At 47.4% G+C, this 12,831-nt stretch overlaps 1 protein-coding gene across 1 annotated transcript; it reads left to right on the top strand.

Moving 5' to 3' along the window:
• The first annotated feature begins 2,614 nt into the window (after window positions 1–2,614).
• Window positions 2,615–3,301, top strand: LOC141726644 (olfactory receptor 14J1-like). Its single transcript, XM_074531595.1, has one exon. It carries the CDS (start codon window positions 2,615–2,617, stop codon window positions 3,299–3,301), a length of 687 nt encoding a protein of 228 aa, XP_074387696.1.
• The last annotated feature ends 9,530 nt before the right edge of the window (window positions 3,302–12,831 follow it).

Here is a 12,831-nt window from a genome sequence, read left to right on the forward strand (position 1 = left end):
GCATGAGCCATGTTGCTTGAAGTCGTTCTTATCAGAGCCCTCTGGAATTCATCAAGGTTACTAAGACATAAACTGTGCTAAATGAAGAATGAAAAGACTGAGGAACAGAATACCAAGACCACAAGAACTCGATAACAGAGGGCTGTGAACCACCTGGACTGAAACCAGTCACATACTCTGAGAAGTGTGTGCAGAACACAAGGACAAGAGAGAGGCTCCAATGAAGAAGAGCATGATCAGTGTATGCAGTAGGGTTAGAATGTATAAATAGGTGCATAATGTAAACAATTAATGGCTTCTGCTTAATCATACTGGTTAGTAGTATGGGAGCCCTGTTTTCCCACAATGGGTGCCTGGGAAGGAGGGAGGATTCTTTTCCATAAAAAGGAAAGCACTGAGGCAGGAGCAGGAGACAAGTGACCCTTGCAGGCCTGGGGCCTCATTGCCTCCTTGTCCCTGCTCAGCAGCCTGGCAGGGGCCGCCCCATGCTCCTGCCCTTGCCATTGCACATCCCCACGTGTCAGTGCCCATCCCGGCAAGAGCCCTGAGCAAGGAGGGAGGGACAGCATCTGCCTGGCCAGGGGCTGGGGCTCAGGCCTTGGCCCTTTGCATTCCCCAAACACATCCAGCTTTGCTCAGCACCAGAGACACCTTTGCCTTGTTTGTGCCCAGCTGTCATCACTGCTTCCAGTGTTCTGCTCTAACTGGAACCTTGGGACACTTTCTCAGAGAGACTTAATAAACTTTTAGAAACTTCAGAGTTTCAATTTAACTTTGAGTTCTTGAGAAGTTATTTAAAACAGTCTCTCAGGGACTGAGCCTGATGTAAACAACACCAAACCTCTGAGGGGCTCATTAAAGACCTTCTGCTGTGTCTATGCTGCTGAGCTTTAAAGGAACAGCTCTTCCCAGGACCAGCTCCTCTCCCAGCCCAGCAGGGCTGAGGGCTCTGCCTGCAGGCACTGAGGGGACAGGAGCCAGGCAGAGACAGGCTGAAGGCAATCAGGATTGGGAAGACATTGAGCTGAGACTTCACTTGGGGAAAGATCTTCTCAGCCCCGTGCATGGTGAGTGTGTGGGTGCAGGGCAATGTCCCCTGTGCTCCTGGGGGGATCTCCTGAAGCCAGCACACCCCACAGCCTGGGGGATGTGTCAGGAGGACTCTCCCAGTTTCTCTCTGGCACAGGAGGAGGAGGATGTGCTGCAGAGCGGGGCTGCCCTGGGCACCGTCAGAGGGACAGGGCAAGACGGCTCCTGCTGCCAGGGATGGCTGCAGGGGCTGAAGCTGGGGCTGCAGCCAGGGCTGCCCAGGGCTGTCCTGCAGAGCAGCTCCTATAGCCCTCAGGGCTCTTGGCCAGCCCAGGGCATGTGCCACCTGCCAGGGGCAGCTCTCAGCCTTCCTGGCAGCTCCCCATGGACGCTGCAGGGGAGAAGTTGGAGGGCGAAAGAGCCACGACCATCAGGGCAGATTCCTCCTGCTCTGGAGATGGTGCTGCATGGCCAGGGCTGCTCTCAGCTTTCTCCTCAAGGGAAGGGAAAGGGGCTGTCAGCCTTGGCTGTGTCACTGACACTCCTGCACTGTCACCCTGGCCATCAGCAGATGGGCCTCAGATCTCCCTCAGAAAGTGCCTCCTCAGCCTCCTCTCCCTACAGACAGCAGCAGCATCACCTTGGCTTGGAGCATCTCTGTTTGTCTGGCCTGCCCTTAAGGTTTTGCTGCCAGGGAGATGCCCCTGGGCAGTACCCTGTGCTGGGAGGGGTCTGCAGGGCAGAGCTGAGCCCCACGGGCAGGGCTGGGCTCTGGCAGCACTGGAAGGGACAGGGCTGGGATAGAGGGAAACAACTCCCAGTAGGCACAACTGCAGGCAGCAGAGAGCCAGACCAACCCTTGGTATCCCTCCCTGTCCAGCTTCAAAGGGAAAGAGAGAAGAGTTTGGAGAAAATTATCTTTAAAGTGGAGAATTCACAAAGTCCACTTCGTTTTCAAGAAAGTTTTAGGTGTGATCACACTTAAATCAAAAGAGGTGAAATGAACAAAAGGCATCTTTGTGGCGACTAGTGCTGACTGCACTGGGGCACAGGGAGCCCCGTTTTCCTTCTGGGCTCCAGAGTGTTCAGGCTGAAAGCAGTGCTGAAGATGACGCAGAAACTCAGCACACAAACCCCAACTCAAATAAAGTTTAGCAAAGTTCCCTCACAGGAAGAGAATTAATTTTGAAGGGAATTCCAACTAAAATACACAGGAAAGACTTAAAGACTTGCTCTAGCTATTTAAGTCTTCTTTCAACAGTCCACGATCCCCAGAGTGAAGAAATGTCCAATCTGGCACTGCCATTTCCTTCCCAGGCAGGTGTTAATGCTGTATAAATACCTGTACCCAAGGGCACCAAATGTCCAACAGCAGCTCCATCAGGCACTTCCTCCTGCTGGCATTGGCAGACACGCGGCAGCTGCAGCTCCTGCACTTCTGCCTCTTGCTGGGCATCTCCCTGGCTGCCCTCCTGGCCAACGGCCTCATCATCAGTGCTGTAGCCTGCACACGCCCATGTTCTTGTTCCTGCTCAACCTGGCCCTCAGCGACCTGGGCTCCATCTGCACCACTGTCCCCAAAGCCATGCACAATTCCCTCTGGGACACCAGGGACATCTCCTACTCTGGATGTGCTGCACAGCTCTTTTTCTTTCTCTTCTTCATTTCAGCAGAGTATTTTCTCTTGACCGTCATGTGCTACGACCGCTACGTGTCCATCTGCAAACCCCTGCACTACGGGACCCTCCTGGGCAGCAGAGCTTGTGCCCACATGGCAGCAGCTGCCTGGGCCAGTGCCTTTCTCAATGCTCTGCTGCACACATCCAATACATTTTCCCTGCCCCTGTGCCATGGCAATGCCCTGGGCCAGTTCTTCTGTGAAATCCCACAGCTCCTCAAGCTCTCCTGCTCAAAATCCTTCCTCAGGAAACTTGGAGTTTCTGTTTTCACTACCTTCTTAGCATTTGGTTGTTTTGTGTTCATTGTTTTCTCCTATGTGCAGATCTTCAGGGCTGTGCTGAGGATCCCCTCTGAACAGGGACGGCACAAAGCCTTTTCCACCTGCCTCCCTCACCTCACCGTGATCTCCCTGTTTGTGAGCACCTCATTTTTTGCCTACCTGAAGCCGCCCTCCATCTCCTCCCCATCCCTGGATCTGGCAGTGTCAGTTCTGTACTCGGTGGTGCCTCCAGCCCTGAACCCCCTCATCTACAGCCTGAGAAACCAGAAGCTCAAGGATGCCTTGAGGAAAATGATGACTAGCTGCTTTTGAGAAGCAAAAAATTGCCTGTTGTCTTTTGCATAGCTTTTGGAATGGAACTCATGACAGGCCCAACGGGCCTTCCTGGGTCTTTGGTAGGGGTCAGTGGGGTTTTTAGTCATAATGTTGTACTTGATGAAGTTATTTGATCACCATCTAATTCACTGTCTTTCTCTTGAATTTGACCCACAAGCTCTGTAAACCAGGGATTGGGCTATCGCTACATTTGAAGAAAAGACGCTTCCTTGCAGTGTGTGTTTCATCTGGAATTCCAACTCTGTGCCCTGTGTGAAGTTAGGGGGAAGAAGGCGAAAAGAGTCCCAGCAGAGCAGCACGGCCAGGGAGCAGCAGGGATTGGTCCTTTCGGAGCTGCTCTGCCCAACTGCACTCTGTCCTTGCCAGCCCTGCTGTGGCTGTAAGGCCGGAGTGCTCTGGCAGCTTGGTCACTGTCCTGCTGCGTGTCCCTGCTGTGGCCACAGGCAGGGCCAGGCCATGGGCACTGCTGGGACACAGCTGGGCTCCAGCACAGCAGCTCCAGCAGCAAAGGGCATCTCCTCAGGGCAGGGCAGGGAGGCTTTGCTCCCCTCCACAGCTGCTGTCAGCAATGTGCTCCAGGAATGCCCTGGCACAGCAGAGCCCAGTGCCTGGGGCAGGGGGGGTGTGTACAGGGGGGGCTCACAGCAGTGTCCTGGCACAGCCAGAGCTCCTGGCATGGACCTGAGGCAGCAGCAGAGCAGGGCCTGGGCTGTGTCTTTGTTCTGGGGCAGCCTGGGAAGGTGCCCCAGGGCAATTGTCCCACACCAGCCCCTGCAACCACCATTGCCAGCACTGGCCTCTCCCCACCTGCAGGAGGTACTTTGTCCCTGCATGGAGGGACACCAAGTGACCAGGCCAGCAGGCCATGTTTGCTCTGTGCTGAGGAGATCTCAGCAGTGCATCAAGTGTGTGTGGGGAGATGAACCCCAGTGAGCACAAACACCATCAGCAGCACCCAGGGGTGGCACAATTCCAGTGGCACAAACAGTGCCTTGAGGCCACTTCACTCTGAGAGTAATGTCCTCTGGGGAAACACCTGAATTCTTTGCTGGGTTGTGGTGAGGACTGCATAGAGAGAAATATCCCAGACAGGGAGGAACCAGGAAAAAATGCTCAGGGCAGCCATGGACTGCTAAGAGAGACACTGGATAGAGTGAGGGTCTGTGGGGAGAAATCAGAGCTGCCTCCCTTCTGAAGCAGTCCAGGGACCTGGACAGGGCTGTGCTGTGTTGTGGGCACTGACCTGGAACTGAGGGGTGTGGAAAAGGCCTTTGGTGTCAGGGCTGTTGAGAAGGCTGGGCAGTGTCACTGTGGGACCTCTCTCAAACCCCTTGGAAAGGCCAGAGCCATCCCAGAGGGTCCTGGGCACTTGGGAAGGGCAGACATGGAACCAGTCTGAACACAGGGCAGGGAGGGGCACTGGGAGAGTCACAGCCTGCTCAGGCTCAGCAGGGCAGGGGATGTGGCAAATTCTCCTGCAGCCATTCCAGGCACTGGCAGGACAGGGCAGGGACTGCAGAACCCACATGGGAGGGAAAAGAAGGGGATGTTGTGTGCCCAGACTTCAGCCAGGCCTGGGACAAGGTCTGCTGTGGTCTCCTCAGAGCCAGACTGGAGAGAGCTGGGCTGAAGGAGTGGAACATGGGCTGGGTGGGAATTTGGCTGAACAATGAGGGTCAGATGTCATCCATGGTACAGAGTCCTCTTGGCAGCCACTCCCTGGTGACATCCCTCAGACATCCCTTGGCCACCACTGTGGAATATTTCTATTGTCTCTAAACCAGCATGAAATGTATTTTCAATTCCTTTGTGGATGCTGCCAAATTGCAGGGATTCTGTGACTGAACTGATCTAGTTAATGGTGACTACAAAATGTAATTGGGCAAGATGACTGAGTTGGGTAAATTTATCTTGCCATCAGATCTTGTGCCAAGCAAAGCACAAGAAAGGGCAGAAAAAACGTATGCATCAGAAGAAAGGCAGTTCAGTAGGGTAAAACCGAAACCCAAAGAAAAAAATGAAAACCCCAAACCCAATCAAAAAACCCAAAGCAAAACCCACCCACAATAACCCAAAAACCCCACAAACAAACCAACCACAAAAAGAAAAAGCCACAGAAGAAAAGCAAATCCACAGGAAATCTCCTACCAGCAGAAAATGTTTGACCACCTTGTGGCAGGAGAGGATTCTCTATGTGTAGGTGCTGTTTTGAAAGAATAATGTCTTAAAAAAAAATTAATCTCCTACTCTCCTTGTCCCCCCACTTCTCTCAGATGATTGCTGATCATGGTGTGACATGGAATGGAACATCCCTTGGGTCAGTCCAGCCAAGCTGTCCCATTCCTGTTCCCCAGGAACACTTGCCCACCCCAGGCCCATAGGTTGGGGGGGTTGCAGACGCCTCATGCGGGGCGAGCACTGAGACAAGGACAGGAGAACAGAACAACATTTACTCTTGTAAAGGACAGTAGAACAGAACAGCCTTGGAGAAACTGATTGAGGATGTACCTCTGGCCAACAGAAGTCACACACAATACAAGCAGTATGCCAGCTCAGCTCTGCAAGGCTGAAAAGACAGAAGTTATGCAGAACAACAATATTGCCCTTAGTCAAAAGGGGGGATCAAGGAACAGCCAACTAAAAAGGACACTGGATGTTGAAGACAAGACCCAAAGAACCATAAAAGGATTTGTGATAAGGGGGGTCATCTATGTCAAATAAACTTAAAGGAAGTGGAGATAGCAAATGGATACATAATCAGTGTGTGTGATAAAAACTCTGTTCATTCAATGCTTAATGCACACCAATGGAGGGAGGATGGCCCAAGTAACAACCATGCTGTAATAAAGAATACCTGTTTTCAGATACTCCAAACTCTGTTCAGAAGTTTCTATCCAGTGGATTTCAGTATCAGTGGTGTCCTAGACTCCATTATGCCCCACAGTTTCACAATGGCCCCTTGGATCCTTGAGGCCCTGCTATAGAACAATGGACCTTGGTTCCATTGGGTTCCATACTGCCAAAATCGCCTCCTTGGTTCTGCACTGCCACAATGCTCTCCTTGGTTCCACGAGGCCTTGGTGTGTCACAACAGCCCCTTGGTTCCATCAACTCCCACAGTGTCACCCTGGTCTCTTGGATCTGCAGTGTCACAATGGACAATTGGTCACAAGCAGCCCCGCTGTGTCACCATGAATATTTGGTTTCACGGGGCCCCACAGTGTCACAATGGCCCCTTGGCTCCACGAGGTTCCATAGCATCACCATGATCTCCTTGGATCCACAGTATCTCCATGGACCATTGGTTTCATGTGGCCTTGCTCTGTCACAGTGGTTCCTTGGTTCCATGAAGCCCCACTGCATAACAATGGAATCTTGTTCCCGTGAGGTTCTGTACGCTCACAATGGTCTCCTTGGCTCTGGACTGTAACAATGGACCCTTGGTTCCACAGGGTTCCATGATTTCAGAAAGGTCTCCTTGGTTCCATGAGACCTTGCTGTGTCACAATTGACCCATTGTTCCATAAGCTTCCATGGTGTCACCATGGTCTCCACAGATCCACACTGTCACAATGGACAACTGGCTCCATGGCCCCTGCTATGCCACAATAAACCCTCAGTGCCATGAGGTTCTGTGGTGTCACCATGGTCTGCCTGGTTCAACAAGGCCCTGGAGTGTCACAATGGCTACTTGGTTCCATGAGCTTCCATAACATCAACAATGGTCTCCTTGTTTCTGCAGTGTCATAATGGACCCTCCAGAAATGAGGTCCCTAAATGTCACTGGTCTCCTGGGTTCCATGTGGCCTGCTGTGTCACCATGGCACCTTGTTTCCATGAGTTTCTGTACTGTAAGCAATGGTTCCTTGGTTCCAATGAGGCCCTGCTGTGTCACAATGGACCCTGGGTTCCATGAAGTTCTTCAGTGTCACAATGGTCCCTTGGATCCATGAGGTCTCATAGTATCACCATGATGTCCTTGGATCCACACTGCCATAATGGGCCATTGCTGCAGCCGCAATAGCTGCTAATAAAGTCCAGGGTAGGGAAGCAAAAAGGGCCTTTGCATGGTATCCACAGATGTTTAATTCAGCTGTGCGGTGAGATGACGAAGGAAGGAGACTAGGACATCAATTGATCATCACAGGCCTGATTTTATTGATCAGTACGGCGGGTTAAATACAGTTCATAATGAACTTCATGCATATTGCAAAAGTTGAGCTCAGCATTGGTTAGTTACATATCAGCAGCTACACCTACTTCTGCATTCCTATGGTTTTACTTTTGATACTTTCTACATATTCTTAGGAGATATTCAGGACTAATCTTTACTCCCTTTCCTCATGTTGCAGCAAGGTCACTGATTGCTAATTGCTGACATCTTCTTTCAGCTTGCTGACTGCTGATTTCCCTCTCTTAGCTTAACCAGCGGCATTATGTCAGCATGGCCTTTCTCAGCTAACCAACTATTAATAAAGCTCTCCACATTTCCCCCGTTTTCTTCTTGAGCAAGGAGATTAGTTTGCCAGGTTTTTGCTATTGTACAGCTGACCATGTTTTGAATACAATTAAAGATACAAGGCAAAATAAGCAAAAACAGTAAAATTACACCCAGCACTCCTATAGCATAGATCACAAGGTTCCTCAGCCATGGCCCAAGTCCTAAGCTTTTAAGCCATTTGTCAATTCGTAAACCTTCTTCTTCCTTGAGATTGTGAAGTCCCTGTTGCAGTTCTTTTATCTTAGTGTGAATGGACACCGAATGATCAGACAGATTCATGCAACACATTCCTTCAAACTCTTCACATCTATGTCCCTGTGCTAAGAGCAAAAAATCTACGGCAGCTCTATTTTGCAAAACAGCATGGTTAACACTCTGCACATCTGCGGTTAGCATGTCTAGAATTTGTGATGTCTTGTTCAGCTCATCCTTTGCCCAGCACCCTAATTGCTTTGCTAAATTCATAGCCTTATTGGCAGATCCTCCCGGCAAGATAGTTGAAACAACCACCTGTTTGAATGTACCCCAAAACTGTGGATTTCCTATCGAGGTGCAGTCTAAGTCATGTATGCTACATCTCTTTCTGTTTGAATTTTGACTCAGCTGCATTAGCAAGGACACATTAGGGTGAAACAATGACAATTTTCCTAAATAACAGGGTCCACCCTGTGGTCTAGCTGGTATACCATTCCATGCCCTGTCTCCACAAATTAAAAATATTCCTGTGGGTAATTTCATTGGTGCCATGATTTTTGTGCTGTTACATTTACTGTAATGCTGCGGAGAGATTCCACTCACATTCAGGAATGAATCTAGGGTGGCCCATGTTTCTTTCGGTCGGTTTGAAAATTCAAAGCTAAACCATCCACCAGTTGTAGTGTTAGACAAACTGGCGTTTGTACTGCCAAAAAGATCCAATTCCTCAGGAGGAGAATGCAAAGAGGTGTTGAGTGATTGGATCAGTAAACATTGACGATAGCCATCACTCTGACCTTGTTGCCCTGGCTGTTTGATGTTTGACATGCTAGGCATACATAAAGTTTGATTTTTTATCAAACTGCAAAATTCTCCAGGAGACCACACCGGAAGTCCCACCAGGCATGTTCGAAATGGGTTAGTGACTCCTCCAAGACTAAGACAAAGCGATGATTGGTTAATTTGGTTAGCAAGCGTCACCCATAAATTTTCTCTTGGCTGACTAAAACGTGTTATTTCTACTGCTTCACTTGCTACAGCATTGAGCAATATAATAAGAACAAACCTCATTTTTTCTTCTGCTTGCTTTGTTTTTCCTTTCTTCGCTGTCTTTTCCCTGGTTTGCTAGATTGTCTATTGTAAGGCTGAATCAATTTTTGAATACACTGATCTAATTCTAAATCAGCATCTTTGATTACAGGTATAGCGTAAGATAAGTTTGAAGGCAAATCAGCTTTACAGCGAGCTGCTATGATGCGTGAGGCTTTAGTAATTTCAAATATTCTAAGTGTTTCCTGCAACTTCCACCTAAGATATGCTATAATTGCTTGTTCTGCACTCTCAAAAAGCTGTAATCCTGTCCGTCCTGGCAGGCCAGTACTTTGTTCAAGAGCTCTAACCCAGATAAAATTTCGAATCCACTTTCCAAAACAAGGCATACACCATAAATATCCTATTGACCTTTGTGAATACCAATAAACCTGATTACAATTCGCACAATGCAAAGCTACCCATGCATAGCACTTATCATTATCCCTCTTGCAAACATAACAAGGAAGTGAATGTAAGTAAGGACCAGTATAAAAGTCTGTCTCTTCAATCCAATGCAACCAATTCAATGGTGGTGATTGCAAAGCCTCTTTAGCTTTTTTACTATATGAGGCTAATAGCTCAAGGTCTTTCTTTAGCACAAGACGTATTTTATTTTGCAATCGTAGTTCTTGTTCGTTATCTTCCTCAACAACTATATCCTCCTGAGGGTCCCACAACTGTAAAAGTGTCCTAATCATAGAAAATTAATTAGCAATCACCAATAGCCTTATTTATACGAGGTCGTTCCCTTTTTTGCCTTCCTTTTCTTATCTATCTTCAATCTTGCTGCTCCTACTTTTACTGGTCCTGCCACTTGCAAACTCAATTTCTGCAACTTTTCAATGCAGCAGTCTAGTGCCCTTTCAGGATTTCCCTTGAAGGGCCCTACAAATGAGTGCTGTGTTAATGGTACTACTTTCCTACACCTTACAGAGACTATGCGTGATTTACTTTGAACCTTAATTCTATTCACGACACGTTGTACTTCCCATCGATAATAAGCAAGAATTTTCTGTTCAGGAGACTCATAAAGACTTAGAGCTATATACGCATTTTGCCCTGTTTGTCTCCTTAATTCATCTTGCCAACTTTTACCCCACCGGTGCTCGTATTTACAAGTGTGACACCACAAATCCCACAATAATGATTGTTCTAACCAAAAAGTTCTATCACAACCCCCACAACGTAGGGCTATCCAGGCAGCACAATGCAGATCGTGACAGTCAAGGCAATGTTCCTTTGCTGGATTTGTTAAACGAAAAGTTGATAATGAGTCAATAAAACCAATCAGCTCCTGGGTTGTCCGACAGTAGTGTGTCAGTGCTCTGTCCACCGCTTTCGAGTATCCCTTCAGCTGTAGCAGCAGCGGTTATAGGACCAGAAGCAGTTTCTTCCCCAGTCGCTCCTTGTCCTCCTCCGTGAGGCGGTCCACCAAAGGCTGCATCAAAAGCAGGTTTAGTCCACTTAGCAGGTACCCACAGAGGCCCTGTAGGTGAGGAAACACAAAGATACCCCCGACCCCAATATAATACTTTTGCAGGTTTTTCCCATAATCCTGTACTGGGGTTCTTATACTTAACCCAGACCTCTGTTTCCTTAGTATTTTCCTGACCTGACCTTGGATGATGTTTAATTGCAGGAGGGGTATCATCTTCCCCAAAAATACATAAATGATTAATTACATACAACACCTTAGCTAAACATGCTTGTGGATCTCTCAAATCTTGATGTTTTTCAATATATTGCTTAAGGGTACCGTTTGCTCTTTCCACTATTGCCTGTCCAGTAGGGGAGTGTGGAATACCTGTCACATGCTTAACTGACCACTGATTCAAAAATTTTTGAACCCTAGCACTCACGTAAGCTGGAGCATTATCCATTTTGATACTCTTTGGAACTCCCATGAGAGCGAAGCCACTTAACAGGTGTCTGATAACATGTATAGCTTTCTCTCCTGCCTGAGCCGTAGCCCATATGTAATGACTATACGTGTCTATAGTGACGTGCACACATTTGACTTTACCAAATCTGGCAATATGTGTAACATCCATTTGCCATTTCTCATTTATTTCTAAACCCCGAGGATTAACTCCAATGCCTAAGCCTATTCCACCATTATGATAACTACATGTTGGACATGTTCTGACAATAGCCTTAGCTTCTGACAAACTCAATTCAAATTGCTTTGCTAATCCTTTTGCATTTTGATGATATCTACTATGTGCTTCTCTGGCCAATGTATGCTTATCAATAGGACAAGAGTTATCAATGGGTAGGGTAACCAATTTATCTGCACGTTCATTTCCTTCTCCTAAACCTTCAGACCATTTATGGCTCCTGATATGAATCACCGAATACGCTGCATTTCTCTCCCGTAGAGCTTTCCTTAATTGTACCAACAGCTCATACAATCGTTTATTATTCACTTCCTTAATTGCTGCTTCCTCTATTCGTCTGACTACTCCTGCAACGTACATAGAGTCTGTAACCACATTTAAAGGCTCCTGTAAGGTAGATACTGCCCATACTACTGCTAACAATTCCAAAGTTTGTAAACTATCCGCAGGGTCTGCTGTGATGATTTGATGTTTCCATTGTCCTTTTTCTTGCCAAGTGACAGCAGCACGCCTTGATTTCTTTCCTCCATCTGTAAAGGCTGTAATAGCTCCTTCTATAGGGCGTTCTTCTCTCAAGGGTCGAGTAATCCAGTTCCATTCTGTCATCCATTGCAAAACTTTAGGCACTAATTTGCTGGTATCTACTTTTGCAGACGATGTCAATAATGCTTCCTGTAAATCCTTCAAATTAATCAGGTACCAGTCCAAGGTTTCTTTTCCATAGGCAATCTAATGGTAGCAGGTTCTCTACCATCCACTTCAAGAATTCTGAGACGCTCCTTTTTGATTAATGCAGCCAATTGTTCAATTTTTGAACATATTGTTTTCTTATGCTGTAATGGTGGAGACAACCATTCCAACACCCGTATCTCCCCTGTTTTCTTTTGTTGTTGAGAGAGAGCACCAAGCAGGTGGCAAGGGCTATTCCAGATAGTAAGGTCAATAGGGTGGTTGAGTTGTCGACGAGACACGTACCCCTGTTGTACACAGTTACTGATTTGCTGCAAGGCAAGACGATGCTCCTTTGTCAGGTATAGAGGAGTAGTAGGGTCAACACCCTTTAATAAAGGCCGTCAGGCTTCTAACAAATGATTTGGTATTCCCACAATAGGTTTTAGCCACTGTAAGTCTCCCAGCAACTTCTGTGCATCATGTAGAGTCTTAATGTCCAATTGTAATTCCAATTTTTGAGGTATCACTATTTGATCCATCAAAGTCCATCCCAAATATTTCCAGGGCTTTGTAGTTTGAATTTTCTCTGAAGCAATAACAAGTGAATATGCAGCAAGAGTATTTTTAATAATGTCAATCTGCAAAGAGGAAAATGGTTGTTGCTGTGCAAACAAAATATCGTCCATGTAATGATATATTATAGTTGCTGGCCATCTGCGACGTAGTGGCTGTAATGCTGTATCAACATAAAGCTGACATAAAGTGGGAGAATTACGCATGCCCTGTGGAAGAGATATCCATTCAAATCTTTTATCTGGTTCTCCACAATTTATTGCTGGTAAAGTAAAAGCAAATCTCTTCATATCATTAGGATGCAGGGCAATGGTGAAGAAACAATCCTTTAGGTCAATAATTAAGAGTGGCCAGTG

This window comes from Zonotrichia albicollis, chromosome 37, assembly GCF_047830755.1.
Source record: "Zonotrichia albicollis isolate bZonAlb1 chromosome 37, bZonAlb1.hap1, whole genome shotgun sequence".
Classification (NCBI taxonomy): domain Eukaryota; kingdom Metazoa; phylum Chordata; class Aves; order Passeriformes; family Passerellidae; genus Zonotrichia; species Zonotrichia albicollis.